Below are 24,752 nucleotides of genomic sequence, written 5' to 3' on the forward strand. Positions count from 1 at the left end.
GGGCGGGCGGGCGGGCAGTGGCGGGAGCCTCGCTGTGAACCCGAGGAAGCCATGAACCTGGACCTGGAGCGGCTGAGGAGACGCGTCAAGCAGTACATTGACCAGGTGAGGAGGAGGAGGCGGCGGCGGCGGCGCCTCAGCCCCGAGGCCGGGACAGGGAGAGCGGCTCCGGGGCCTGGGCCGGCGGTCAGGTTATTAAAGCCACTGGTTATAACCGGCGGCGGCGGCGGCACAGTAAGAGCCCGGGCCCCGCCCGCCCCGCCACCGCGGGACTCGACTTCAGGTTGTCTCCCAGTGCAATGCTGGGGGTGGGGTGGGGTTTGCATTGTTAGATGGTACACAACAATGACATGAATGACCCATTTTATTTGTGGGGATGGCTGAGTCAGGACACCCGCAGACACGAACTCCCTTCTCTTTTCGACTTGTGCCAATGAGATATTTAACATCTGTCTGAACAGGCGGAGGGGACCAGGGATTAAAGTCTTGTGGAAGGACAGCACTCCCGCCACTGCGCTGGAGTGTCAGTTTAAGTCCCGACATGGGGCTTGAACCCAGAACCTTCTGACTCAGAGGCAAGAGAGCTATCACTGAGCCAGGTGGATACACGGCGTGTACATTGATTTGCGCATTGCCACGAAAGGTTCTTGGGTTGTCTTAATAAGCGCTAACTGCATCTATATGGCTGTGGTGCAAAGCACAAGATCACCAGTGGTAGGGATGAAAAGAAACCTTTGTCATACCAGAATCATCCCACCCGACCACCCACCAGTAACAGAAACGAGCTGTTTCTTAAATGAGTCCAGCATCCTGCCCTCTAACATCCTTCCTGACAAACGGTTTGGCAGTTAATCGCCCTTTGTGTAAAGGAATAAATCCTGGTGTCAATCCTGAAATTGCCCGTCATAGTCCTGAATCTGCATCCACTTTTCTATTGATTTGGTGTATCTGAATGTATTGATCGGGATTTACTTTGCTGCCTGTGTCCTCACCCGTACCAGGCTCCACACTCCCATCAACCCAGTTCTTGCCAGGCTTTACTGGCTCCCTGTTGCAGAACAGATCCATTTCAGGATCTTCACTCTCAAATCTCTTAAGCCCTGATATCTCCCTCTCTCTCCTGCTCACACCCCCACTCCTCTCTGCCACTTTCGCTCAGCTGGCTTGGGTCTTCTGCACGACCCTTGTCCCCTCCACTCCACAATTGACGGCCATGCTTTCAGTCACTATGCCTGAATCTCTGAATTACTTACCTAAATCCCTCCGTCTTGCCCTGTCTTTCACTGTCTTCAAATCACACCTGAAGACTTTCCTCTTCAAGCTTGCCTTTGGTTACCTTTCTAGCTCAGTGTTGATAAGCACTCCGAGATGCTTCCCATGTGAAGGGTGCCACATAAATGCAAGTTGTTGTTGTTTATTTCCTCAATTCCACTTGGCATGACATATACCTCTGTGAGTTATCTGTTTTCAATGCTGAAGATCCCTAGCTGATCTTGTGTTCCTCAGTATACAGTAGCCTAACCAGAACATTATATCGCCTGAACATGACTTCTGACGATCTGAACTCAACTGATTTTGGCAGTATAGACTATTTGCACTAATTGGTTCTGGCCTTATTAAGTATGTGGAAACAGTGAACATAAAGGGTCATTGCACAAAATACAAATTGTCTAAATTTCTGAACAAAACCTTCTTCCATCAGTAATTATAGGACCACACTGACAGTTCTTCTCTGCTCTTTTTCTTTTGACTCTAACTTTCTATATTTATTTGACTTTCGTTTTCTCTGTCAACGACATTCTCTATCTTGCGCCTTCTCTCTGACTCTCTTTCCCTGTCTCCAATCCTGCATTATTTATATCTGCAACACGTTTTGCTGAATGACAGTCGCACTACATCAGAAGTAGCATTCCTGGCAACATCATATGTATTGGTGCAAATCTTTTTTTTTGCCAGTGTTGTTGCTCAACTTGATTTCCACCTGTGAAGCTCAATTATTTTCAAGAATTTGCTATCGTTCGATACCAAATATGTTCCTCAAATACCATTAAAAAGAAAGGTTGTCTCTATTCTAGAAGGAACGTATTTACCAACATAGTTTCTGAAATCGGTCTGTGGGAAATCACAGGAAAAAAAATTATTCTGGGAATAAATAACAAATTTGTATTTAATATGCCAGTGGTCACCATTTCCATCTGAGTCCTGGAAGGAGCTTTTACGTTTTATGATTATATGTTTACTGCTTCATTTACAGCAACAGTACCAGAGTGCTCTCTTCTGGGCAGACAAGGTTGCTTCACTATCGCACGGTAAGATGATGACTACTTTGTCACTACTTTGTCATAGTAATTATTCTTTTAAAGGGTATTTTCAGTGATAGATATCCTTTTAAAATATTGTAAGGAAAGAAGTGAATTATCTCTAATTACCTTAAACTGCTACACTTTGAAGGAAAGTTAAATGATTTACAGTAATAATAACAGCTAATGTACATCATAAGCACAAAAGTGAAAATTGTTCAGCAGAAAAAATCGGAAAGATTCAATCTGGAGTTTTTCACCAATGTATACACAGGCAAAGTTTGTTCCTTTTAACATAATCCTTAAAGCAGTGTAACTTCATGCATTTCATGGAACAGGTGAGTGTGCCTTTCTGATGCTAGTGTCTGGTTCCTGTAGTACTTCAAGATGCTATCACGCGTATTGGGTGCAATATAAACACAAATTGTTGTTGCTGCTGTGTTCACGAAGAAGATGTTTTTAATTTTGTTTGTCTACCATCAAGGCTACGCTCTGGTTTTCATTTTTTTGACTTGTGTTTAGGCTTTTATGGCTTTGCCAATGCAATGCAATCCAGCTGAAAATTCTAACCCATTTTATCTTATAGAGAAACAATCTTCACAAAGAGTATTTACAAACAAATGAAAAGTTTAGACAAATATTGGGCACATAAACAAATAAAATCAAGTTTAAAAAAATCTTGATTCCCTGGCATGTGAGCCAGTCTTGACAACTAGGATGCAATAAAATGTTTTGAAAGAAGCAGTCAAAATAAACATTTGGCAAACACTTCCTTCAAAAACAAACATTTCAATGGCCACTGTTGATGGTAATAATAATAATATGAATTGATCAGTGATACTGATCTATCATTGTGCCACATGATGACCAGCATAGGGCAAAACACAGGTCCTTTGCTCTTCAAAGGAATTTTTTTTCTCCAAATTTGGATTTTCCAATAAAATAACATTTGCGGAATGACACTTATTCCAATCTACCTATTTGTATTCAGGCTCTCATTCCTTATCTGCCAATCTATTTATAATGCCCTTTTTTTTGTATTTTACTTTACAGTTTGCCATGTCCCTAATACTGTAGGATGAACAAATTGAAACAGCTTTCTCCTGTGTGTAAGGCCATATTATTTATATCTTGGGATATACTTTGTGCCATTCCAGAAAAAAACATTCCTTTTCCCCTAGTCCACTTCTTGTGCTTTAATCAGTTGTTTAACCATGCTGCCACATCCCTTTACTGCACATAAGTTTCCACAAGTCTCTTATTTGGCACCATCAGTTCAGGTTGCAATTTCTCCAGGATCTGACACGCTATATCAACCCCTTTGGGGATTCTCCTTATGTTTTTAATCACCATTTGCTTCTTATACTTTCAGAGGAACCTCAAGATATTTACTGGCTATCGCAGTGCCTTTACCTTACGGCCCAGTACCATAGAGCAGCCCACGCTATCCGATCACGGAAGCTAGATAAGGTATGTTAATCTTAACATTTTTTGATATTTAGAAAAATAGATATTTTATGAAGCAGTTGTGGTTCTTGAGAATCTTCAAATCGTACAATGCTTTGGTTTGCCTGCCAGTTAGCGGAGCTCTGAGCAGGACAGATATTTGTATGGGGAGGTCTATTTTTCTTGGGCAGAGTGTGCAGCAACTCCTAAAGTACAAAACAATCCCTCCTAAGAGATTTATCTTCACAAAGGGTGATATTTTTGGAGCAACATATTTGCAGCAAAGGCGACAAGCAAACTGAAAGTGCCACCCTCCCCTCAACATTATCTTCTGCAACAATTAAAAATGACTTGTAATTTTATATGTGAATTTACAGCATTTTCATTAGGCAACTTTTTTTTCCCCTGAGATGAATAATAGATATTTAAAAATTTTGTATCCTGGCTTTACTGTACTGGTAAATGTGGTAAATAAAATGGCTGCCTTTGTTGTGTTTCCCCAGTTATATGGAGCTTGCCGGTATTTTGCTGCCAGATGTCATGTGAGTGTTATCACCATACTGTACATTTAATATCTTGTTGAAGAAATAGTGTATTCTAATTGGTCTAGAAGATATTATATCAGCTCATTATTCTCTAAAATGTTCTTAAAAATTGTGTAAGAATTGCTGTAGCTCCAAAGTGGTTCCCATTACAGCGCAGAGCTCTTACTATTCCGTTGACTATCTCCAACTTGGAAAATCAAATAAATATTTTTTCTTAAAGAAAATGAAACTTAAACGCAGGAGCTTGATGCATAGAATTGGAGGCTCCTGAGTACCAGGAGAGATGATGCTGGTAGATGTAATGAATGCCATCACTAGGAGAACACAGAACAAAAAATAAAAGAAATGGAAACCTGAAAGCAGAGAAAGAAAAATGCATTCAAAAGTGTGTGCTTTATGTGCTATGGGGGGAGGAGGGAGTATGGGCCAATACTTGTGAGACTGTATATTACTATGTGGAGTTAAAGTTGGCCATGACACAATCATTAAAAGATAGATTGGCATCCTGTAACCTGAAATACAACAGTGTCTTCTGTTGCACAGTATGCAGCTAAGGAGCATCAGCAAGCCCTTGACATCCTTGATATGCATGAACCAATCAACAAGAAGATATTGGAAAAGAACACAAAAGATGACAACAAGCTGAAAGAATCATCCATCGACTGGGGCTTGTCTTCATCTTCGGTCAGTGCAGCACCTTGATCACAGCCACCACTGTTGGGCGGGAAAAGTAACATTTTTGCTGTCTTTGCTATCAAGCATCAGGAATCTTTCCATGTTTGTTTATTGCATGATTAGTGGCACTGGAAGAGCAGAGAATGTGATGGTGTGAAGCTGAAGCTTTAATGTTAAGACATTACAAAAGTACTGAAATAGGTTGGTAACTACTAGTTTGGATAAATTTGATATCCACAACCGAAAGTCATTGCATTCCATGTTTAGAAATTGTAAAACAAATTTATTAAAATAAAATTTTAATCAAATTTATATTTTTAAACCAAACTATAACTGCTTATTTGATTTTCATAACTGCATACAATACTTATGTGCAGTTATAACTGCATTCAAGCACTAATGTAGGTTGAAACTAGTTGAGAGAGATGATCTGATCCATGTTTTAAAGAGTTGAAAGGAGGGTTATGTGGAAGTTAGCGGATTATTTACCTGATTATAGAACTAAAGAAAATAATTACACAATTATCAAGCTTTCACTTTAGGGAAAACTTCCAGCAAGCTATTTTGCCTCCCCTTCTTCCCAACGATCAAGAACGCTGTCGTTAGTTGCTGTCAACGCTCAAACAAGAAACATGGCTGCTTGCTTAACCATACTCCCAATAGAATAAGAGTCAAAAACGCTTTTATGAGATGGGGATGAGAAAAGAATGGCAAGAGGACAAAAATAAAGTGAAGCATTAAAAATAAGTTTTAAATAAAACTACTTGCAATGATTGGGAAATATGTGCATGTGGAAGGTGAAATGCTGCATTTCTATTTGTAATTGGGAACTATTTAATACTCGCATTTCATAAACAAGTTTTACAATTTGTTTCATGTATAATTTTTTACTATTGTAAATTGAGAAATGAAACAGATCTCAGTTAATCGGCAACCAATTTCTAAAGCACATATTGTTTTAATTTGTGAGTTAGGATTATTTAATGCACTACTTTAATGTTGCTCAGGGAGGCTCTTAGTTTGAATATTTTACTTTTAAAATATTTAGAAACCTGAGGTCTTCTTCAAATTGCCTTGAGCAGATTCATTTAAAACAGTGTTTGTAAACTACCTTATATGAAATTTGTTCAATTTGATGTGCAGTGTATTTATTTAATAATAATCCTTGTGTTTAATATATCAATATGTATTATTTCACATCAAATCAAACACCTTTCACATAAAAGAAAGTCTCAAAGGCCTTTATGGAAAAATTAGTAATAGCGAATACTGTATTGTAATGCAATTTGTGCATTTGCTGTAAGTCACTAGGAGAAACTTGCTTCGTTTTTCAAAGAATGTCATAAGATCTTTAATGTTTACTTAACCAGGTAAACAGGACCTTGGTTTGATGTCTCATGTGAAGTACATTCACCTCCAACAATGTAGCACTCCCCCAACTCGACATTGCTGTGTCAACCTATTCCAGGCTATCAACAGTTAATTTAAGTAGCAATATACTCCAAACAACCATGGGAGGAATGATTGATTAGTTAGAATTTTGGTGATGAATGTGGATGAGAACAATAAAAAAATTGTACTTATATAGTGGCTTTCATGTAGGAATTTTGTTTTTACAAAGATGGAGTAGGAGCCTGAGATTGGAGGGGAGGGGTTGAGGGGGAGCAGCTGACGCATACCCAAAGAATAAAGAATGAGTCTTTAGACAAGTTTTTAAAGCAGACAGGGAAGGAGTGAGCAGGGCAACTGAAGGTTTGAATCTGAAGGTGACAAAGGTATGGATGAGGATTTCAGATTCATGGGCCGGGGATAAAATTAGGTAGTGGTTAAGGCGGGCGATCTTGTGGACATAGAGGAAAGCAGACTTGGTCAGACTCAGATGAAAGGCAAAAAGGAGAGTTGAGGGCCGAACAAAATGCTACGGTTCTGTCCAGTTTCTGTGAGTTAGAGTGAGCAAATGGGAAGATTTATGAAATTAGGAGAAAGTTGTGGCTGAATAAACCCTGATGGAAACCACATGTAAACATGTGTGGACTGGAGCAGTAGCTATCAGAGGAGATGTAGTGTTAACGCTGGGACAGATAGGAGTGAACCCAGGAAAGCGTGTGATGGTGGTGGGCGAGGGAGTATAGGAGAGCTCCCTTCACATCTACCTGAATCACAAGGCAGATGGGACCTGATAAATAAATGTTGAACTAAAATTGATCACTTCTTAACCACCTGGAATGCTTTTCACCAGATCAAGAGCTCCATTTGCCTTTTACGAGGGAAGATCTATGATGCCATGGACAACCGACCCCTGGCCACTGACAGCTACAGAGAAGCTTTGAAGCTTGATGTATGTTGCTTTGAAGCTTTTGACCTATTGACGTCACACCACATGCTGACAGCACAGGAAGGTCTGAACTTCTGTTATTTTGAAGCTTATAAAGAACGTTTCAAATGATATTTTGTCCCATCTGCGACCAGGGCTCATTCTGCCTCCTCATCCTCCTTGACCTCTCTGCTGCCTTCGATATGTTGACCACTATCCTCCACCACCTCTCCTCTCACCTTAACCTTCATGGTTCTGTGCTTGAATGGTTCAGATCCAACCTCTCACACTGTCTCCACTTCAATTCCAAACTATTTTTCTTCTAGCCCCCGCACCATCTTGTGCGGCGTTCCCCAGGGCTCTATCCTTGATTTCCTCCTCTTCAGTAACTATATGCTCCCTCTTGATGACATCATCCGCAGACATGGGGTCAACTTCTGCATGTACACAGATGACACCCAACTCGATCTCGCTGTCCCCACCCTTGACTCCAGGACCACTGCTGCCCTGACAGAATGAGAGCTAACTTTCTTCAGTTGAACATCAACAAGATTGAGGCTCTCCTGATTGCCTCCTGTTAGCATCTCCACACCTCAGGGGTTGATGACATCATCATCCAAGGATGCACACTCCACCTTGCTAAGCCAGTCCAGAACCTTGGCATCTTGTTTCACCCTCAACTATTCTTTCTACCCCACATCCGTGCCATGACGCGCTCTGCCTTCCCCCATCTCCGCAACATCTCCCGGCTCCGCCACTGTCTCACACTGCAGGCCACCGAAACCTTCATACACCCATTCATGACATCTAGGCTTGACTATGCAAACTCCATGATTGTCGGCCTCCCCAGCTCCTCCCTCTATAGGCTGCAGGTCATCTAGAACTCTGCAGCCCATGTCCTCTCCCACACCAGGCTCCGTGACCTTATCACCCCCATCCTTGTCCGGATTCACTGGCTTCCAATCACACAGAGGATACAGTTCAAGATCCTGGTCTTCACCTTAAAAGCCCTCCATGGCCTTGCTCCCCCCTACCTCTGAAACGTCCTAACCCCTCACCAACCTGCACACTCCCTCTGCTCAGCGGGCTCTAGCCTGCTTCATATCTCCAGCCTCACCCTCCCCACCATTGCCAGGCGGGCCTTCAGCCACTTCAGCCCCACCCTCTGGAACTCCATCCCACAATCCCTCCACCTCACCCACACCGCCCTTGCTCTTTCAAGACCTGTTAAAAGACCCTCTTCTTCAACCATGCCTTTGATCAGCCCCTTCAACCCCCTGCCTTCCACCCTCCCAGATTCCAACTCAGGTCCAAAACACTGAATTGTCCAGCACCTTGGGACGTCCTCCCAATGTGAAAGGCGCTATACAAATGTAATTTTGTTGTTTCTATCTGTGTGTTTTATTGCATCTTTATTTGATAGTTCATATACAGTAGTTAATGTTGTTTTCTGTCATTAGTTTAGTTATTAAGTCTGCATTGCAATGAAGAGTTCACAGCCAAAATCTAAGTATTCAAGCAGCATTGTAATCTTTGTAAAAGCAACTATTTTTATTATTGGTTTTGCAGCACTTGTATTTAAACACTTCTCATTTTGAAAATGTAGGTTATTTATATATTTCCACTCATCATATATCAGCTTGTGAACTGAAGTGACTCACGTATTGGGGTGAAATTTGCAGTAATTCGTAATGATATTCCTTAACAGAAGTCGTGCCGATGGGACTCATAGAATCCAGATGTATGACACACAATGTACATTGGGTTCGCACTGGATGCATTGCTGAAATAGGGTTTTCTGTAGATGGATGGAATTCTAACAGGATTACCTATTAAGAAATCCAATTAAATATCACCTCAAAACAAATTGAAATATGGAAGAAATATTTGCATGTAATTATATTGTGATAAATTCAGTGTCTTTCATAAGGACTATACCATTTTAAAAAAATATCTCTTGGTTCGGTTCAATCCACTCCACAGATTAAAGTCATCAATTCTTTCAAATGTTTCTTTCCTCAGTCTGGCATATGTTTACTTTAAGCTTTTACTAAAAATAAGTCAACTTTTGTTTTACAGAAAAAGAGCTCCTCGAATCATTACCTCTCAGTAAGCAATGCACAGATGAAGAAAGTGAATTACTGCATTTCCTATATGAAAACAAATTGAAAAAGGTAAATCTGTCTAGTTTCACAACTACTTTCAGTAGTAGCTAAAATGTTTGATAATATGATGATGGTAATATATTCGCCTATGAAATATATATTTTTCACAGAAACCTCTCATTTTAGATTGGTAATACAGGTACTGTAATCACAAGAGACATCCTTAAATGTGAATATGCAGACAAAAAAGTTCTTAGCTTGTTTTGTGATTTTATTTTTGCAGTATAATAAACCCAGTGAAACATTAATTCCTGAGTCAGTGGATGGTCTACAGGACAACCTGGATGTAGTGGTGTCTGTAGCAGAGAGAAACTACTACAACTGTGACTTTAAGACGTGTTACAAACTCACTTCGATGTAAGTACAGGCCACAGCCACAAATAAAAATTGATGGGTGTACACAGGAGGAAACAAACTGAGGGCCTCGCTACATGTTCAGCAGATGTAAAAAGATCCATGACAGCAATCCTAGATTAATCGATGGCAAAAATGCCTGTAATATAATCCATGTTTTCTCCAGGGAATCCCATATATGGCACCTAGACTTTGACAAGGCCCTCAGTTCTCATCAGAGCTGGTCTGTCTGTATGTCCCACATAGAAGAAAACACTACTTATATCATTGAATCTTTTGCTGGTGGTCACGCAGTCGTGATGCTGTTTTCTAAACGCCATCATCTTATTTTTTTCTAGGTTCAAAGGGGTTAATTTAGTGATTCAATTTGTTTTTGATCAAAATTATGTTGAATTTGATCTGCATTATATCCGTGGGAGAAAAATGACAATGGGTTTATATATTGGTTTAAAAAATTCATAAAAATAAAAGTAGAGCCCAAACCTTTTAATTCATCTGATTTGAATGCTGAATGTTTTCTTGCTTCTCTTAATTTGCATTGACTTTTAGTGGAACAATTACAGGATACATACAGATTCCATCTGGATCAATTGAAGGAAGGGGAATTTGACTGAGTGTTACTCTTTCTACTCTCACCCTTTCTTCAAGCCTCCTGTTCTGTGTAGGTGAAATGGTTTGGATACTCTTAAGCATGTTGAAGGGTTTCTGCATGTGTCAGACACCCAGCTGACCCCCCCCCAAAAAAAAACTGTTCTAAGTTTCAACTTGCTGTTCTCCCAACTCAACTTAATTAGAGACCCTGAAGTACATTCATAATTCATTAACTTTCTACATTGAAAGTATGTATTTTCAGTATCAATCTCAAATTGTACTGTGCCGTATGTTTTGTAGGGTCATGAACAAAGATCCGTACCATGCTGTCTGTCTTCCTGTACACATTGGAACACTCGTGGAACTGAACAAAGCTAACGGTAGGAATTGAACTGTTAATGGATCTGAGGTTTAACTGCTGCAGGTAACACACTTTTTGCAAAAAAAACTTTGGTCTGTGGTGTGGAGCGACCACATTTTTAAGCTAAAGGTGAGAAGGTTTCATTGCAAAATGTGTCAAACATACATAATAGGCTGAAGGCAAAATACTGCAGATGCTGGAAATCTGAAATAAAAACAAGTCGTTAGGAGCACTCAGGCAGCATCTATGGAGAGGAAAGTGGGTTAACGTTTCGGGTCGATGACCTTTCGTTAACCTGAAACGTTAATCCACTTTCCTCCCTCCATAGATGCTGCCTGACCTGCTGTGTGTTCCCAGCGACTTCTGTTTTTATAATAGTATGCTCTTTTTTACATTTTCAAAATAAATACTGTACTTCCAATTACTTCCAACTAATCTTGTGCATTTTCCATTATTTGATAATAGTTTTAATAATGTTTAACATGATCTGGAAAGAAGGTATTTATATATCGGTTCACAGTTATTTACATTAATGGTACATTGCATTGAAATTGTATATATATAGGTCTGTAGGTGGCACCAATGTTTAAAAAATGGGATTGAAGTAAAAACGCAGTGGGGGAGGAGCCATCAGCGCAAGGGAAAAAAGCAAATAGAATTCTAAACTAAAGAGTTGGATTTTGAATTATAGAGTGCTTGCTACCGGAGATAAGCCCCCAGTATAAACTGAGCCGTGGGAACTGGTTGAGAGACTGACTGTAAATTATTGTGATGGGTCTGCCCAATTAATAGATCTCAAGAGACAGGCAGGAATTGGCATTGCAGTGGGTGGGAAGAATCAGGTAATCGTGCAATTCACTGCAATGGTACGTCAGCACAAACAGCTGAAGCCATTACCCTGCTGGAGGTGTTAAAACTCCTCCCACTGGATACCAAAGCAGTAATCATTTCAGATTATGCATGCAAAGGATTTTCTAATGACCTGATCAATTGGGCTAATGAAAATTGGACTAACCGCAAAAGAAAACCCTTATTTCACAAGGGAATTTGGCAGTCAATTTGGAAAGAGATAAAGGACTAACCTCTTGTACAAGTTTGGCACACTTTAGTACATGGTAAAGATGCATTGCATACACCAAGCAATGATCGAGCTGATATGCTGGCACGCTCAGCTTGTTTTTTTAAATGAATCGATGCCAGTAGCACAAGTACCAGTCACGGGCGTTATTAACTGTAGTTATATTAACGACCCTATACTAAACCTGGAGTCGGGACAGAATGAAAGCCTTCCAAATTGGACAAAGGGGAAACGTTTGGTGGTAAAGGGCTTACAGCTGTACTGGCAACAGGGAAGCAAGAACCAATTGATCCCACCAAAATGGGTAAGGGATTATCTGATCACCGTGGCACCATGAAAGAGCTGGAAGTTTGCATAACAGGATAAAGGGAACCCGAGTCAACCTACATGAATACTGGTGGCCCGAGGTTAAGAGAGAGGTAGAAAGTCACGTGGGAGGGTGCATGAGGTGTATCCAGTTCAATCTGAACACCGTACCTAAAAACAAAAATTTGGAAAGTGTTAAAATGGGAAGACCATGGGAAAGGGTCTATTTAGACTTTAATAATCATAATAATCCTTGCATTTGATATAGCGCTTTTCACGTCGGGAGGACGTCCCAAAGCGCTTCACAGAACACACTGTAAAGTGAATTGACTGTATATTTGTGGGCGAACGCAGCAGCCAATTGCGCACAGCAATGTCCCACAAACAGTCATGGATTGAAAATTACCAATTTATTATTGTTTTTCTTTTTTGGAGGGATTATTATTAGGCGTGTAGAATAAGGAAACTTGTCCAAGGTTTCGCCCTCTGCCTGGAATTGAACTCAGGTCTCTCACTTGCAAAGCGAGTGCTCTAACCACTGAGCTACAGGACTCCACAGGACTTTGTCGGACCCTTACCTAAAAGTGAAAGGGTAATCGGTACATCCCCGTTTTTGTGGATCACACATCCGGTTTTATCATTGCATACCCTTGCGAAAGGTGTACTGCAAAAACTGTTGAAGATAATAAATGAGGAGCTGATTCCTTGTAATGCTGTAACAAAAATATTAGAATCCGATAGTGGCAATCATTTCGTTGCTGAGATCATTAAATCGATCACTCAAAATGTAGGCATTAAGCACAATCTACATGTACCATACCACCCACAAAAGGCTCCAGGTGGCACAAAAGGATTCCCTGGGTTCTGATGGGGGTGAATAACTGACCCCTCAGCGATAGACCTGGGTTGACTCCGTTTTACCCGTTTATGGTAGGTACATGATCACCCCAATCATACAAATTCCGACGAGCATCAGTACAACACAGCTGGAAGATTTCAATGAAGCTTAAACTACATGATTACTGATTACTGTGACTGTATGACCGGTTTCACAAATCGAGCAAGGCGGTGAAGGTCATTAACCCAAAGACTATCTAAGATACTTACATCAAGAGGAAAGTACATCACTGTTAAGTGAAACGAGTACAGAAACTCGCAGAAAGTCCACAGCATGGGAGGGCGTGGCATTCAACTCAACCCTGTTCGCCTTGTGAAAATAGGATGGAACACGGAGCACTCATGAATTTATCCTAACATTAGCACTGTGGAGTGCTAACCAGCAAAATGTTTTGTATAAGAGTTGCACGAATTCCCAGCGAGTTGGTGGAAAAGGTTGTGATTCTCCTCAGTTGTATATTTTTATCATAATTAAGATATATAAGTATGATGTAGTTTGAACAGAACACATTACTGTGTGAGATCTTCCTTTCTAGTGACCAGCCAGGGAGCTAGACCTGTAACACAGAAAGATCAGCTACCTCGAGCAGGACGATAGCCAGCATTTAGCGAAGGAGAGAGAGAGGCGCTTTTATCCTGGCCTTCTATCTCCTAAGAACTTTGATAACAAACTTGCTTTTTTGAAGCATTTTCATTATTTAGAGGGGGATTTGTCACAGTCAGCCCTTTGTTTTCTATGCCTGTCTGTTGTTTAAAATATATTCTGTCAAGTTTATGTGTTCGCTAAAAGCAGTAGCCAGTGTAAGTGTGGTTAGTAATTACCGATTGCGCTCGGGGATAGTGCCAAAGTTCGGTAGAACCGGCACATGAGTGTTATAAATATATTGAGTAGCCCTTTAATACATTTTTTATGTATTTAATATTGTTTTTGATACTTATGTTGCCATCAGATCTCCAAAGGCGTCAATTGCAACAATTTGGTGGGGTAACTTACCATTCAAATATGCAACTTGTCCCCTATTAGGCACCCGAGGGGAGGATCTGATTGGGCCATAAAAAAGGCACCAATTACATCAAGTAATTGGTGCAATACAATTACCGTTGGGTACCCTAATTTGGGGAGGAGCTCAATACCCATAAAAGAACGAGCGCCATGTGCTTGGGGTCACTTTTTTATACCTGATAACAAATGGTATTGTGGTATTGGCAAGTAGTAGTCAAGAGGTTGGTTCTTTGTGCGCTTCACATTAACTTCAATACAAGTGGCTGCTAGCGTGTGTAGATTAAGTATAATTAATGTTTGTTATTTCATAGTTGCAGTTGTTGATATTTATTGTGTTGTTTAAGATTTAATGCTGAGGGTTGTGGATTTCATCAAAGCTACAATAAAATTCTGTAGAGTTTATTTAACCATGCTTTCTCAAGCTTTCTGTATAAATCAAAAGGAGGAAACAGGCAAACAGATTGAGCCTATGTCACAGTCTGTTTCGAATAAAAGACTGAGGACTGAAGCTTCCCGATTCGCTTTCATTTAAATAGCAATTGGTAGCACGGTTGTCATCAAAGAGCAAATTAGTCAAGTTACACCTAGTTATAGGAACTTGCATTCATTAGTGAGGATTGAACTCAGGTCACCCAGTACACTCTGCAAGGGGGGAAGTGAACCATACTGTAGGTATACATATTAGGGGTTTAAGAACTATCTCAACCTATAGCCAGTAAAATTTCTTAAATTAGTTTGTTTGTTTTCAATTTTCAGAACTGTTTTATCTCGCACACAAATTGGTGGATTTGTACCCCAATAATCCTGTAAGTAAACATTGTTTTGTATGTTTTCAGTCATGGCGCCTTAATATTGGGAGTCACAACATACGTGGGGTAGCGTTTCAGAGCGCTTAATCATGTGTAAACCACATGTATAGAGGGAACTATTTAGATGGTCTTAATCATGTAATTAACCAATGGAAAGCATTACAGAATTCCTGTACTTTGGTTGGTTGGTTGGTTGTTATACTAAGTAAGCCTGCCCTGTAATATCTTCTGTACACAGGGTTTACACATGTTAAGGTAATTGGTGCATTGGATCCCATAATCATTTATCTGCCTTGTGCTGCTTCCTCTGATTTGTGGGCAGGTATCTTGGTTTGCTGTAGGCTGTTATTACCTCATGGTTGGCCACAAAAATGAACACGCTCGAAGATATCTCAGGTAGGAAGATAATAAAACTTAATTGCAAACTTAAGACAATAAAACCATAAGCAGATTGAAAACCCAGAAAAACATCCTGTGATTTTCAATAAATGGGAATCTTGTACAACAATAACTTATATTTATAGAGTGCCTTTCACCTGGGTAGAGTCAAATTATTATCTTCAATACTAACAGTGACGCTGTGGCATTGTGCGTCACAGAGCACCTACGTATGTATGTACGCACTACAGTTATACCTGGTGGCCGTGCCAGCTGACCGTGGTGCTGGGGCCTCGTGCATCCCAGAGCATGTACGTATGTACACACCAATGCAGTTATACCTGGTGGCTGTGCTAGCAGACAATGACGTGGCCACCAGGTATAACTGGCATCCTGCGTCACAGAGCATGCACATAACCAAGCGGTAGGAACAAGATAAAGAACAGACAAAGCTAAGCCGAGCAACAACAAAATTTCATTTTTAAAGCGCCAAGTCCTCCCACCAGAGTCCTCCCACAGGAGTCCTCCCAACTGAATATAGATAAAGACAAAATGTCTGTCTGTGTGCCAATCTACATTCCATATTGGATCCTTCGGTTGCAAGCGTAGCTGCAATGGGTACAGCTAGTATATTTATAATTGTTGTTGTACATTGTGTAAAAGTAATGCCCTTAATATCTATATAATAATATCGTTTTTTNGTGGCCAAAATAAGGAAATTTTCCAAAGATTTCTCTCTGCTGGGCAAAAGGTAAAGCACCCAGTGAGTCCATGCACATATTTGCTGGATTCTGTCCATCAGGAATAATAATAATAATATTCCTAGCATTTGATATAGCTCCTTATCACGTCTTCAAGATGTCTCAAAGCGCTTCACAGAATAAACTATAAGGTTGATTGACCCACGCCGTTATTGATCATTGTTATTTTGAACGGTTGCTGAAGGCATTTGAGACACTTGGAGTGTAACAATAATAACATTGAATAGCTGTGGCTTAAAAGGAACAAAATAAATCGGATCCCCATCACATCAGCTCACAGGACGGCTGTGGAGCCCTCTCTCCTGTTGTTTTGGACATTGTTTACAAATTTGTTTGCAAACTAGATTTCTCAAAAGTGAGAAAAAAATGTGATTATTTATCTTTCCATTTTTTTTGTCTTTTCAATCTCTCATACAACAATCCTCCAATCAGAGCCAGTAGAGGAAATTGTGTTAGCAACCTTCCATTTTCCTAACTGAGGTAATGTAACTTTTCAGTAAAGCCACGACTCTGGAGAGGACCTATGGGCCTGCATGGATCGCTTATGGACATTCTTTTGCGGTGGAAGGAGAGCATGACCAGGCCATGGCGGCTTACTTCACAGCGGCCCAACTAATGAAAGGGTAGGTGCTGCTCGTCCATAAATTTAACACACTCCTGAGTGTTTGCATACCTTGTCTCTTACCACTCCCAGCTCCACACCTGTGTGTTTTACTACAGTAGTACCCAACTAATGTAAAACTTATGATCTCATGTTAATCAGCCAGAACTCTACAGCTCATGTCCTCTCCCGTACCAGACCCTATCACCCCCACCCCGGCTCCACTGGCTCCCCATCCTCCAGAGTATAGAGTTCAAAATTTCATCCTCACCTTCAAGGCCCTACATGGCCTTGCTCATTCCTACCTCTGTGACCTGCTAACCCCATATCAACGTGTTCGCTCCCTCCTCTCAGGGGGCTCCAGCCTGCTCCATGTCCCTCTCCCGCCCACCATCGGCAATCGGTTCTTCAGCCTCTTCCCCCACGCTTTGGAACTCTATCCCATGTTCCCTTCGCCTCTTTCCCGCTCTTGCCTCCTTCAAGGCACATCTCAAGACCCTCCTCTTTGACCGCACCTTTGGCCATCCTATCCCTGCCCTCCACCCTCCCTGATCCCAACCCCCTCTCGGATCCAAATCTTTGACTCCAGTGCTTTGGGACTTCCTCCCAACATGAAAGTCTCTATACAAATATAATTTGTTGTGGTTATGCTCTTATTTGTTTTCCTAAAGGAGTCCTGTAGTTCAGTGGTTAGAGCACACGCCTTGCAAGCGAGAGACCTGGGTTGGATTCCCAGCAGGGTGAAACTGTAGGCAAATTTCCTTACTTTCCTTTCTACATGCCTGATAATAATCCCTCGAGAAAAAATAATAATAAAATTGGTTATTTCAATCCACAACTGTTTGTGGGACACTGCTTTGCGCAATTGGCTGCCATGTTTCGCCCACAAATATACTGCCAATTCACTTTACAGTATATTCTGTGAAGCACTTTGAGATGTCTAGAAGACGTGAAAAGCGCTATATCAAATTCAAGGATTATTATTATTATAAATGCCCTCTGCCAAAGGGTAGGTCTAAGAATATTAGGGGAACACATCCAATCTGGTATTTCACAAGTTTGTAACTTTATAAACTAAGACAGAAAGTTTGCCCTTGTGTCTGGAGTTTCCCAGCTGTTGTTGAAACCATGTTTAATAGGTAATAAGAAAAAGAACATTTTAGTTGCTGCTCATTTTTGAGACATGGCTTGTTCCCAAAAATCTGGGTCCTTTGTGCTTTGCCATGAATCTGCTTTGTCATGGACATAAGTATATAATAAAATGTGTATGTGTGTGGATAAAATTACTGGTTTGTTTGGAAGGTAACCAAGCCTAGTGTTCGTAATTTGGAAAATGTCCTTGAGATTGCTCTGAATTTGAACTCTGTGCACTGTATGTTTTATCTGCTTCTCAGACTTTGTCCATTGATGTGGAAAGCAGTGTTTAGCACAATTAATGTGTGCTAGCTTATCTTTAGGCATTAAAGCAGGATCAGCAACTTGTGAGCTTTCTGGCTTAGCACTGAAAGTATTCTACATGCTCATCAATACGGCTTTGATGAATAGGATGGTGTGGCGGAGCAAATCGTTTTATCCAGTGTAATAGAATATTACTAAGTGATGAAAATGACCATTTTAAATGTCTATTTTAGGAACTTTTCTCAGTGAACACATTTAAACCTATTTCATATGAAGTTTCCCTAAGTAGATTTTCTTTTCAAAAAAGCAAAATGAAATGCAGACTCATTGAATGGCTGCCTTTAGCAAAGATAGATAGAGATTTGGGTATGATTATTGAGCTGGCTCTGAAAGTATTTCAATCATTGTGAAGCTAGAAGCTGTTTGTCATGAATTGGATTCATCTTTGAGGGCATTTGATTAGCAGGCAACCATATATTTTTAACCTTGTTTAACCTGCTAATATAAATGTAATGCCCTGCTCATCCAGCTGGGAGCAGTCTACCTTTAGGGCTTTGGCTTGCAGGTTAACAGTGGGAAGAATCCCTGCTCCATCCAAGTCCTGCCAAAGAGGCCGGCTGGCTGGTTTGTTATCAGTGGTGCCTTGGAGTACTGGGGACACATCTGGCTCAGTAACTGGAACTACTCTCAGTAACATAAATAAGTTGTTGTTGAGTCATTACAGTCACTACACTTTACAGTGTATTCTGTGAAGCACTTTGAGATGTCTTGACGTGATAAGGTGCTATATCAAAAGCAAGGATTATTATTATTATACCATACATGCTGATGTTAAATTAAAATCCACACTTAGCTGTACTTCATCTTTGGGAGAATCAAAGTTTTTTTTATGTAAAATATTTTATTCTTTCTCTCCAGGTGCCATTTACCAATGTTGTATATTGGACTTGAATACGGTCTGACAAATAACTCTAAACTGGCAGAACGTTTTTTCAGCCAAGCTTTGAGCACTGCACCAGAAGACCCTTTTGTACTTCATGAGATGGGAGTGGTGGCCTTCCAAAATGCAGAGTAAGACATTTTTTTCCATTGATCACTAAGCACACCCGCAACCTCCGAGAGATCCATAAGGAATTTCAGTCCTATTCCCGTCATATTTTACCTAACATGTACCTTTTATACAATTATAATATCCCCTCATCTGAAAAATGTAATTGATTTTCATACCTTCAAATTGAAACCTGAATTGTGCTGAGAAAAAAACATTGGCTTAATGTATTATAGTTACATCAGTATTGTCAGTAGCAGTTTGAAAGATTGTAATAGGAATCTTGGGCATTTTTTGCCTAGCTTGTAGGCAAATTTTCTCTTTAATAATATGAATATATGATACTCTTTAAAGTATGGTGAATGGTTTCCTCATATGTCAGACACCTGGCTGACACCCCAAAAATGAAATAAATGACCACTTAAACCTTTTGCACACGTGCCAAGGTACACACACGTTGAATGGCAAATCAGACAATTGTTTATTTTTTGGCCCAGTTCAAGAAATGTGGATTGAGCCGGCTTCCTTCTCCAAAGCACTATATTGCCAGAAACAAAGCTGTTGTTGCCTTGCAAAACCATTCAAATGCATTATTATTGTCTTCATTTTTTTCATGTGTTCATTTTCAATAATTGTCTCTTTCAGCTGGAAGACAGCAGAGAAATATTTTCTGGATGCATTAGAAAAAGTGAGAGCGATTGGAAATGAGGTGAGTTGTTCCACTTTTGTAGTGTACATCATGAGTTGTATTTGAACGAAACCCTCTTCTGATTATTGTATGTTTCCAATTAAGGTCACTGGATGATAAGATCACTAATGAAAACACTTCGCAAAAATTATTTTAATCTAATTATTGGTTTGTGAATTGACATTCAGCCATGCAGAATAATAGAAATTGCAGCCCAGAAGACCATTCTGCCCTGCAGCAAACTACTCTCATCCCAATTCCTTGTTCTTTTCCTATAATCCTTTTACAGTACATTGTTGCCCTTCGAATGATTGTCCGGTTCCCTTTTGAATGTAATTGTGGCAAAGCATTCCATGTTCTTATAACCCTCCACATAAAAAGGTTTATTCTGCCCTTTACTTCTTCCAGTGACAGTCCAGTGTCACAGAGTGCAACTCACTTAGTATTATGCCCTGCGATAGTTCAGCACACAATTTCACAAAATGAACAGTGCTGGTAATTGATTGCAAGTAAAGTTGATGTGGGACATTAAAAAATGTTCTACTATTCCAAAAGTGATGCTTTTACAACGTTAGTTTAGGATATTGGAGCAGAGTAGAGGAAATGCGGTAAGCTTGTGGTGTGCCTGATCTAGAATTGCTTACTGCTGCAACAAGGTGTTTAATTCCCCAGCAGTGGCATCCCTCACATTGAAAAACTCAGAAATTAATGAAAAATATCAAATTGAGTGTACATAAATTAATGGAAATACTATTTACACTTGACTGTTGTCTACGTGTGCTTTTGTGTGGCTAAGCCATGCAGAACAAACTAAGCCAGAGACGGACAATAAAAAACAAACTGTTCACTTGAGGAGATCATCAAAGTTGCATTAAAGGTCAGGCACATCGTTTCATCGTGTGCTTGTATGATCCTGTGCCCTAATTACTGGAACTCTTTGGGAGGCTGAGTTTTCTTTTAGATGGTTGAGTTCAGGCTTGTTTCACAGTCTTTGTTTTTCACCTCCAAGTGCTTGTCAACAACATCAATTGTAGTAGTCACATGCAATTTATGCCTATTCAGAGATAATGGGTTATCAATCTGAATTAACATCCTGTTCACTGTAAATCTGTGTTCTGTGTTAGTTGCAGCCCGTGTATTTTTTGCTAATGTGATGGGAAGCAAAATATCATTTGATAATTTTTATAGATTTACATATTAAATGCATAGCATGGAAACTGATCATTCAGCCCAAGTAGTCCCTACTGGTGTTTATACTCCACATGAGTCTCCACCCATTCCTGTTCAATTTGAATACATTCGCAAATAATTACTAACCAGATTATTAGACTATGAGATTTAAATATATTAATTTATTTCGATTTTTATTCAAATGATATGCTGTCCTCTCTATTCTTGGCCTCCTACACCACTCCAACCAAACCCAATGTAGACTTCAGGCACATCTTCACACACTTAGGAACCCTTTAGTTTCCAGCCTGGATATCAGCATTATCATTAAAAAAAATACTGCAGATGCTGGAAATCTGAAAACAAAAACAGAAGTCACTGGGACCACTCAGCAGTTCAGCATTATCATGTTTCCCAAAGCCATTTGAACCACTATGAATTTCCAGCATTTCTGTTATTTTACATTACAATTGGACCTGAAAGAAGTGCTGAGTGTCTAAAGACTGGATCTATCTGTTTTCTGCTGTTGTATTAAATGTGAAGGGATTATCCTTTTGCTGCTGAGAGACCTTTTGAGCTTTGTTTCTTTTGTTGCAGGTAACTGTTGATAAATGGGAACCACTAATGAATAACCTAGGACACGTATGTAGGAAACTCAAGTAAGTATAAATGTACTAAAAATGCAGAATCCACTTGAGAATATGGTACTCAAACATAAATATCCACTACTTATATAAGCAGGTGAAACCTTTTCACACTCTTTTAAAAATCTAATTGCTACACTTTACCTTATCTTTGTCAGTTATAACCTTGAATAACTTCAGCAAGTCAGTTTATCCTGGATTTGTGCTAGTAGTCCTTTATCAGACTCCACTTGTTCAGATATTACTCTACTAATTCTCTCTATCATTTGAAGTATTTTCACCATGACTAAGCAGTGAGGGACATGTTGGTACAGCAGTACCTCACTTCAACTAAATCAGAATTGGTCTAATTGGACAGAGAAACACGATTAGATGCCTTCAGTAATTTTCCATGCTTGGATTTTTTGTGTGTTTCATTAATAACTGGGTATTGGTACAACTAGTAATCAGTCGTTTGCTAAGATGTTTTTGACATTTCTGTAATCTGAGCCCCAGCACTTTGTTGAACATCAACAGAGGTTCCTTTGTATAAGAAAGGGCTGAGTTCTTTTCACTGACATTTCTACCTTAAGTATGCAGATTGTGTCATCTAACAATTGGTTTCAGGTTTTGCTGACCTGTAAATTGATGTATCAAGCATTAAGAGTAAACCAAAGATAATAAGCCTGAGACAGGTACTAGGAAGAATGATTGAGGTCAGGCTGGATATATGTGCATGCAACCGCCAGGAAGGTGGAAGGCGAACTAGATGGACCTTGATTTTTTTTCGTCTAGCATTTCTCATGAGACTCATTTGCAAAACTAGGTGAACCTGAAATGGAAAGACGGGAGGGACTGTTTTCGAGAAGTTTGTGAATATTTACATCCGCATCTCTTTTGTGATCCCCAAGCCTTCCCAGCTGTGGCAACATCCTATACAATGAAATGTTTGTTCTTGGTTCTTTTATCAGCTTTTTGATACAATCTGTTATTTGTCTTCCAGGAAGTATGAGGAAGCACTGGATTATCATCACCAAGCTCTAGTTCTGATTCCCCAGAACGCCTCTACATACTCTGCTATAGGTTATGTACTGAGTCTAATGGGTAATTTTGAGAGTGCCATTAACTATTTTCACACGGTATGACTTTTGATTATTCTTTCTTGTATGCATCCTAATTTGTGCCAATTAGTTACTGTATAACTGATTTTTTTGTATGACCCATTTAATTTCATTATATTTGCGTTTCAAAGGCTTTTGAGTGAAATTAAATGAGCTGCAATAGATAGATAGACAGACGGACAGAGAAAAACTTACCTTAGACTAAGAACTCTGTCTGCTTTGATATTCTATAAGCACGGTGCTGGGTTTCTGCATGAACAAAAATAAGTGAAGTGTGTTTGCTCATAGCATAACCATTGGAAAAAGTTTGTGATTTCTATATACCAAATGCTATACAGACATTACAGTTGGAGCTATCCCTTTATTTGACAGTTTTAGTTTCTGTGAATAATGTTGATCTTTATTTTATTTCTTGTGTTTAGGCCCTTGGTCTCAGGAGAGATGATACCTTTTCAGTTACAATGCTTGGCCATTGCATAGAGATGTACATTGGGGATGCAGATGCTTATATTGGTGAGTAACCTTAAATGTTTTGTAATTTTCCAGCAAAAGAGACATTTCAGATCTTGGCGTAATATAACTCGATCCAAATCAAGGGTGTGTCAGCATCTTCTTTATTTGTTGATCCAAACTCAATAATCCACCACTATAAACCACAGTGTCCTTTTGTGCTTCCTTCCCTTATTATTGGCCTTTTTATTAATTGTCAATTTACTCTTAAAGGAATATCCAACACTTGGCAGATGTTTTAAGTGATTCCACCTCTACAGTTTTCTGGACAGACATAAAATTATCCTGGATAATTATACACTCCAGAAATTAATCTGTTACAAATTAATTGGTTCAGGCTGAAAATGCATTTTAGATTTTAGACACTCATAGGTTAAATTAAATTATCTAACGTTATTGCTTTATTTCTGTGTGTTTTATATGCTGTTTGATTAGTGGGAAAATAAACAAATCAGGTTATCAAAGAACAAATTGGCAAAACAGCAGAATAGATGGGGCCTGAACGTCAGTGAAAGCACCTTTGGATGTAAAATACATCTCTTGCAGCAAACACTATTACTTGATTACTCTGGTTCCTGTATGGATCCATTGAAATCTCAGGTCAGAGCTGAGTTCCTGCAGAATGAATGGTTCCCTGCCCAAGACTCAGGATGTTCTGAAATACAATTTCCTGCTGATTTCCTTGCAAATGCTTTTTTATACCCCATTGACTGGACATTAAAATGTTAGAAGCCAGAGTAACTTTTGGACACAATCGAAACAAAATAGCACAATTTTTAAAACATAACTGTTGATGGGCAATTCTAAGGGGAAATATTCACTGTGTTTCAGGAACCGAGATAAAGGAGAAGTTTGGATGTTATGAACTTGACATGTCAACATTGAAAGCGCCAGTGATCAGGAAAATGATTTACCCATCGTGGGATGTGCGAGAGTTTGATAATGATTTTGAAAGGCAACCTCTGGAAGAAAGTGGAATCATGGCATTGGACACCTCGCCTCAAACAGGGAAATTAGCAGATCCTGGGACTCAGCCAGAGGAAACATCTCACTTCAGTGAAATGGAGATGAATGAAAGTGACATGATGTTAGAAACTTCACTGTCTGACCATAGTACATGAATGATCACACATGATCAAGAATTTTAAACATTTCCCTGTCTTGTAACAAGTTTACTGCTCTGACGTTTGCAAATGTTTCTGTTTATTGCAGAACTGAATTAGAACTGACAGATATTGAGCCAGTGTCAGTACCGTGCCTGGGGTGGGGGTTGTTAGAAGTGAGGCCCCACATCTTCAGCGGTTGTTCAATAGTAGTAAATTTAGCAAAGGATGATTAATTAGGGATATTTAATGATCTCATGGTATTGTGTAAATAACTGAGTTTAAAAAAGTAATCAAGTAATTTTTCAAATATTGCAAAGGGTTGTTCATTGTATTAAAATCTCAAAATCATCATGTTGCTATAACGTTTTGTATTTGATTTACTTTAGTACACACAATGACTAGATTCTTGTCCTTCACCTTCAAAGCTATCACTGACTTCCCTATGTGGTTCTTAAATATCCAGCCAAATACAGTCACTACACTTTCCTGTAAATCCCATGAAAT

The 24,752-nt window shown here is 39.6% G+C and overlaps 1 protein-coding gene across 1 annotated transcript; it reads left to right on the forward strand.

The window, feature by feature from the left end:
• Nucleotides 1-7: 7 nt before the first annotated feature.
• cdc16 (cell division cycle 16 homolog (S. cerevisiae)) lies at nt 8-24,596 on the forward strand. Its single transcript, XM_007891785.2, has 18 exons — nt 8-105; nt 2,255-2,309; nt 3,673-3,770; nt 4,250-4,288; nt 4,835-4,975; nt 7,206-7,365; nt 9,360-9,454; nt 9,669-9,802; nt 10,691-10,770; nt 14,792-14,841; nt 15,167-15,240; nt 16,481-16,606; nt 18,901-19,053; nt 19,676-19,739; nt 21,486-21,547; nt 22,515-22,650; nt 23,055-23,145; nt 23,974-24,596. Exons 1-18 carry the CDS (start codon nt 52-54, stop codon nt 24,261-24,263), a joined length of 1,902 nt encoding a protein of 633 aa, XP_007889976.1. The 5' UTR covers nt 8-51; the 3' UTR covers nt 24,264-24,596.
• Nucleotides 24,597-24,752: the final 156 nt, after the last annotated feature.

This window comes from Callorhinchus milii, unplaced genomic scaffold (assembly GCF_018977255.1).
Source record: "Callorhinchus milii isolate IMCB2004 unplaced genomic scaffold, IMCB_Cmil_1.0 Scaffold4, whole genome shotgun sequence".
Taxonomy (NCBI): domain Eukaryota; kingdom Metazoa; phylum Chordata; class Chondrichthyes; order Chimaeriformes; family Callorhinchidae; genus Callorhinchus; species Callorhinchus milii.

What these genes read in the sequence shown, in the direction of transcription:
- cdc16 (XM_007891785.2), top strand. Translation starts at nt 52, where the DNA reads ATGAACCTGGACCTGGAGCGGCTGAGGAGACGCGTCAAGCAGTACATT. An exon ending in GTGGCCTTCCAAAATGCAGA is followed by an intron (nt 19,054 to 19,675) that starts GTAAGACATTTT and finishes TGTCTCTTTCAG; the next exon opens with CTGGAAGACAGCAGAGAAAT. An exon ending in TGAGAGCGATTGGAAATGAG is followed by an intron (nt 19,740 to 21,485) that starts GTGAGTTGTTCC and finishes CTTTTGTTGCAG; the next exon opens with GTAACTGTTGATAAATGGGA.